Source organism: Tachysurus fulvidraco, chromosome 8 (assembly GCF_022655615.1).
Source record: "Tachysurus fulvidraco isolate hzauxx_2018 chromosome 8, HZAU_PFXX_2.0, whole genome shotgun sequence".
Lineage (NCBI taxonomy): Eukaryota > Metazoa > Chordata > Actinopteri > Siluriformes > Bagridae > Tachysurus > Tachysurus fulvidraco.
In genome coordinates, this window is record NC_062525.1 from 688,875 (window position 1) to 695,377 (window position 6,503).

At 47.3% G+C, this 6,503-nt stretch overlaps 1 protein-coding gene across 2 annotated transcripts in view; it reads right to left on the reverse strand.

The window, feature by feature from the left end:
• Positions 1 to 1,928: 1,928 nt before the first annotated feature.
• polr3a (polymerase (RNA) III (DNA directed) polypeptide A) overlaps positions 1,929 to 6,503 on the reverse strand; it is a 38,785-nt gene continuing 34,210 nt past the window's right edge. For both annotated transcript variants that reach the window (XM_047817477.1, XM_047817478.1), the window contains 8 exons: positions 5,640 to 5,810; positions 5,415 to 5,508; positions 5,126 to 5,218; positions 4,469 to 4,633; positions 4,201 to 4,365; positions 3,962 to 4,093; positions 3,724 to 3,856; positions 1,929 to 2,370 (listed from right to left, as the gene is read on the reverse strand). In XM_047817477.1, the coding sequence (XP_047673433.1) occupies positions 2,222 to 2,370; positions 3,724 to 3,856; positions 3,962 to 4,093; positions 4,201 to 4,365; positions 4,469 to 4,633; positions 5,126 to 5,218; positions 5,415 to 5,508; positions 5,640 to 5,810 (1,102 nt within the window). In that variant the 3' untranslated portion in view covers positions 1,929 to 2,221. The remainder of the gene's footprint in view (positions 2,371 to 3,723; positions 3,857 to 3,961; positions 4,094 to 4,200; positions 4,366 to 4,468; positions 4,634 to 5,125; positions 5,219 to 5,414; positions 5,509 to 5,639; positions 5,811 to 6,503) is intronic.

The following is a 6,503-nucleotide window of genomic DNA, read 5'->3' on the forward strand; positions in this document are numbered from 1 at the left end:
TTCGGTGGATCTTAAACTTATAAAAACCTAGGGGTTAGGCTTAATCTCTTAATCCCTAACTGAAATATTTATTATACTGAAAGAGGAAAGAAACCCAGGCAACATTCCTCTTGGTTTGTGATGTAATGCACTAGAGAGCTGTTGGACTCCGGGTCACGGCACCAAGGGCTCTGTAAGCTGTTTGAATCACTATACAGACGACGGCTTCTTTATCTTATGTAGTGTTGATGAATAGAAAGGAGAGTGGAGTTAAAAAGGAACGAGGCCAACAGACACCGGGGTCACTAAGGCTTTTAATATAAAGTTTGGGCTTTAACATGTCATGCAGAAGACATTTTATAATCTGTGATAAACATCAGTCAACAGGCAGAGAATCAGAGGCAGATGTTTAAAAGCAACTAACAAATGAAGGACTTCTTGAGGTTTAGATCAGTTCCTTTAATGTTTTAATGTGTGAGGATTTGGATTAAACCCAAACTGTGTGAATTCTTTGTGTTTTAGATTTCATTCGATTTACTCAACATCGTTCTCCATCTTCTAACACCTAAAGCTGATGAGTTTGGTTTCACTGATCCACACCTACAGCCATCGCTGCTTAAAGTGCGTCTCAGGTCTCTAAGCCCCTGCACCAGGTTCCTCTGTATGTGGAGTCACTGGAATAAAAGGGCTACAGATGCTACAGCTGTACATCACAACACACTTTTGGAAATCAAGAGAAATTGGATTGAATAACCGAAGGCCGTCGCTCTGTTCTTACACTTACACAGCGTCAGGTACAGCGTCAGGTACAGCGCAGCGTCAGGTACAGCGTCAGGTACAGCGCAGCGTCAGGTACAACGTCAGGTACAGCGTCAGGTACAGCGTCAGGTACAACGTCAGGTACAACGTCAGGTACAGCGTCAGGTACAGCGCAGCGTCAGGCACAGCGTCAGGTACAGCGCAGCGTCAGGTACAACGTCAGGTACAACGTCAGGTACAGCGTCAGGTACAGCGTCAGGTACAGCGCAGCGTCAGGTACAGCGTCAGGTACAGCGTCAGGTACAACGTCAGGTACAACGTCAGGTACAACGTCAGGTACAGCGCAGCGTCAGGCACAGCATCAGGTACAGCGCAGCGTCAGGTACAACGTCAGGTACAACGTCAGGTACAGCGTCAGGTACAGCGTCAGGTACAGCGCAGCGTCAGGTACAGCGTCAGGTACAGCGCAGCGTCAGGTACAGCACAGCGTCAGGTACAGCACAGCGTCAGGTACAGCACAGCGTCAGGTACAGCACAGCGTCAGGTACAGCACAGCGTCAGGTACAGCACAGCGTCAGGCACAGCGCAGCGTCAGGTACAGCGCAGCGTCAGGTACAGCGCAGCGTCAGGCACATTGCAGCATCAGGCACATTGCAGCATCAGGCACAGCGCAGCGTCAGGCACAGCGCAGCGTCAGGTACAGCGCAGCATCAGGCACAGCGCAGCATCAGGCACAGCGCAGCATCAGGCACAGCGCAGCATCAGGCACAGCGCAGCATCAGGCACAGCGCAGCATCAGGCACATTGCAGCATCAGGCACAGCGCAGCATCAGGTACAGCGCAGCATCAGGCACAGCGCAGCATCAGGCACATTGCAGCATCAGGCACAGCGCAGCATCAGGTACAGCGCAGCATCAGGCACAGCGCAGCATCAGGCACATTGCAGCGTCAGGTACAGCGCAGCGTCAGGTACAGCGCAGCATCAGGCACAGCGCAGCATGAGGCACATTGCAGCATCAGGCACAGCGCAGCATCAGGCACATTGCAGCATCAGGTACAGCGCAGCATCAGGCACAGCGCAGCATCAGGCACATTGCAGCATCAGGCACATTGCAGCGTCAGGCACAGCGCAGCCTCCCTCAGGTGGAGAAGACTCTTTACAGTGTAGAAAAGGACACACACCAAACTGCTCCTCTTTAATGTACACTTTATTCACATCCAGGTTTATTTACACAAAAACACAGAAGACTTGAAGCACAAAGCTTAACATTCAACAAAAAGCCTCAATTTGTTTTATTTCATTAAATTAAAGCAAATTTATTAAACCCATAATTTCAGGAATTAATCCACTGTGATAGAAACAACCATCCTTAAAGATTGTTATTTTATATATATGTCATATACACAGGTTTAATGTGTACTCTGTCTCATATATATATACATCATAAAACAATGTTATGGTGTGTGTGTGTGTGTGTGTGTGTTAGGAGGCGAGTGGTATGTGGAAGTCAGCCATGTCAAACAGCAAGGATCTCTGTAGAGGATTGGGGTCTCTATCGGCTCTGTGTAAGAGTTTAAACAGACCAGTGCCAATGTTCATGGGGATTCCCATAATTATACACTCAGATACACCTGCAGGGAGGGGGGGGGTCGAGGGGGAGAGGGAGAGAGAGAGTTAATATTGATATTATCAGTATTGTAGTTGTAAAACCTGTAGCAGAGCTTGGCTGTGTACATAATACAGTATCTGACAGTAGTGAGTACAGTAGTGAGTACAGTAGTGTGTGCAGTAGTGAGTGCAGTAGTGAGTGCAGTAGTGTGTGCAGTAGTGAGTGCAGTAGTGTGTGCAGTGGTGTGTGCAGTGGTGTGTGCAGTGGTGTGTGCAGTGGTGAGTGCAGTGGTGAGTACAGTAGTGAGTACAGTAGTGAGTACAGTGGTGTACAGTAGTGAGTGCAGTAGTGAGTGCAGTAGTGTGTGCAGTAGTGTGTGCAGTAGTGTGTGCAGTGGTGAGTACAGTGGTGTGTACAGTAGTGAGTACAGTGGTGTACAGTAGTGAGTACAGTGGTGAGTACAGTGGTGAGTACAGTGGTGTACAGTAGTGAGTACAGTGGTGTGTACAGTAGTGAGTACAGTGGTGTGTACAGTAGTGAGTACAGTGGTGTACAGTAGTGAGTACAGTAGTGAGTACAGTGGTGAGTACAGTGGTGTACAGTAGTGAGTACAGTGGTGTACAGTAGTGAGTACAGTGGTGTGTACAGTAGTGAGTACAGTGGTGTGTACAGTAGTGAGTACAGTAGTGAGTACAGCCATCACATTTATGTAAATATTTTATTGTATCTTTTCATGTGACACTGAATAAATGACACATAGCTACAATATGATATAGTGAGTGTTCAGCTTGTATAACAGTGTAAAGTAGTGAGTGTATAACAGTGTAAAGTAGTGAGTGTATAACAGTGTAAAGTAGTGTGTGTATAACAGTGTAAAGTAGTGAGTGTATAACAGTGTAAAGTAGTGAGTGTTCAGCGTGTATAACAGTGTAAAGTAGTGAGTGTATAACAGTGTAAAGTAGTGAGTGTATAACAGTGTAAAGTAGTGAGTGTATAACAGTGTAAAGTAGTGAGTGTATAACAGTGTAAAGTAGTTTACACTTTACATCCATCCATCTAACCTTTACACATTACATCATTCATATGAAAATTAGTCATTCTGTTTATCTCTCCCTTTATTCCTCCCTCAGTCATCCATCCTTTCAGTGACACTCATCCATCCGCCTATTTAATAACATGCTCCACATCCCCTTATGGTGCTGAGATCCATCTACATACAACAGCACTGTAGAAAACAGATAATTTAGCCATCTCTCCATCCATCCATCCATCCATCCATCCATCCATCCATCTCTTTCCTCCTATATACCTCCCAACCAGACACCTCTCTCCACTGATCTGTCCATCTCTCACCTCCCCCCGGTGTGAAACTCACCACACACAGAATCTTTCTGTCCGAAATACGCAGCGTCGAACAGATGATCAGCGGTCTTCTCAAACGAGGCCAGCATCAGGACGCTCTCCTTCATCTTAGCCAGGCCAAAGCGAGTGATGCCCAGGATCTCCCCCTGACACACACACACACACACACACACACACACACACACACAATAAGGATGAGGTGGAGCAGTGAGCCCAGGTGTAAGTGCTCGTGTTCCTGAGCAGTTTCTCACCTTGTAGGACATGAGATCAGCGAGCAGCATGACATGACGCCGGTCGATGCTCATGCCGTGATTCACCATGGTGTACTGGATCTCGTTAATGATGGTCGTCCTCGCAGCCTCGATACCCAACGTCTTCTCCACCTGCTCACATCCACATTGTGGTGGGAATTTTTTATTACATTATTTATAACAAAATTAAATTCTGGAGACCTTTACAGAGATATACTTATACACACACACACACACACCTCATAGGTGTTGTTGGAAGTGGTGCGGTTGCCGTTGACACCGTGTGTTGCCATGACAGCACGCAGGTTATCTCCTTCCACCAACAACTTGAACTTCTGATGACCGCTTTGCTCATCGATGTGGATCACAGCACGGGAAACCTCAGGAATGCCCTGTACAACAACCTGCACAACAGCACAGACATGCACACACACTTGGGTACATCTCCATGCAGACCATGTGTGTGTGTGTGTGTGTGTGTGTGTGTGTGTGTGTGTGTGTGTGTACCTTGGGTAGCTCCTGTTTGAGTGACTGCAGGACATAGTACATGGAGCTCTTGCTGTTCTCCCGAGGAGACACACACACCACCGCCTCACCATGAACCGCAATGTCACCAGGCTTCACTCTCAGCTTACTCATACAGATAGAGTACCTCACTGTCTCTGCGTTCACCTACAGGGGGAGGGTGACAGTCAGCGGTGTGTGTGTGTGTCTGTGTGTGTGTAAAACTGTGTGTGTGTGTGTGTGTGTGTGTGTGTGTGTGTGTGTGTGTGTGTGTGTGTGTAAAACTGTCTGTGTGTGTGTGTGTGTGTGTGTGTCTGTATGTGTAAAACTGTCTGTGTGTGTATAAAACTGTCTGTGTGTGTGTGTGTGTCTGTATGTGTAAAACTGTCTGTGTGTGTATAAAACTGTCTGTGTGTGTGTGTGTGTGCGTGCGTGTAAAACTGTGTTTGTGTCTGTGTGTGTGTGCGTAAAAGTGTGTGCGTGTGTGGGTGTGCGTGTGTCTGTGTGTGTGCGTGTGTATGCATGTATGTGTAAAAATGTGTGTGTGTCTGTGTGCGTAAAAAGTGTGTGTGTGTCTGTGTGTGAGATCATGTCTGTCTCTGTGTGTGCGTTTGTGTGAGTGTGTGATTGTGTGTGTGAGAGTGAGTGTGTGTGTGTTACCTCCAGTCTGAGCAGGCGGATCCTCTCAAGTGAAAGTTTAACCAGGATGAAAGTGTCATCGGGCAGAAACACCTCCTCTATGTACTCTGATATCTAAAAACCAACACACACACACACACACACACACACACACACACACACACACACACGTACACACACACACACACACGTACACACACACGTTAGACCTGTGTGTATTACAGCACACTGAATGATAAGGAGTGTGACAGTTACTGTAGAAGCCGTGTGTGTGTGTGTGTGTGTGTGTGTGTGTGTGTGTGTGAGAGACCTCTCCAAGGAGTGTTTTCTCAATCCTGCCCTTCACCAGTCGAGCGAAGTCTGCGTCGTCCTCTGTGTCCAGGTGAGCGGTGATGATGGGGGTGCTGTCAGGGAGGAGGTCATGATTAAGAGAACAGAGACTTCAGCAGTGTGTGGATCTTTACAGCAGCTCGTTATTATCTTTATTAAAGTAGATCATCATGTTTGTGTGTCAGAGAACGAGAGCAGCATTAACCTGATGTTCTTTGAGGCGTTGATGATTTCTTTGATACGTGGGACCCCCAGAGTGATGTTCATCGACGCCACACCTGCAAAGTGGAAGGTCTTCAGGGTCATCTGAGTGCCAGGTTCTCCGATACTCTGAGCACACAGAGCACCCACGGCTGACCCGGGCTCCATCTGAGCTCTGTACACAACATACACTAATCAGCATTATATATGTGTGTATACACACACACACACACACACACACACACACACACACACACACACACACACACACACACACACACACACACACACACCACGGCTGACCCGGGCTCCATCTGAGCTCTGTACACAACATACACTAATCAGCATTATATATGTGTGTTTACACACACACACACACACACACACACACACACACACACACACACACACACGCACACCACGGCTGACCCGGGCTCCATCTGAGCTCTGTACACAACATACACTAATCAGCATTATATATGTGTGTATATACACACACACACACACACACACACACACCACGGCTGACCCGGGCTCCATCTGAGCTCTGTACACAACATACACTAATCAGCATTATATATGTGTGTATATACACACACACACACACACACACACACACACACACACACACACACACACACACACACACACACACACACACACACACACACACACACACACACACCACGGCTGACCCGGGCTCCATCTGAGCTCTGTACACAACATACACTAATCAGCATTATATATGTGTGTATACACACACACACACACACACACACACACACACACACACACACACACACACCACGGCTGACCCGGGCTCCATCTGAGCTCTGTACACAACATACACTAATCAGCATTATATATG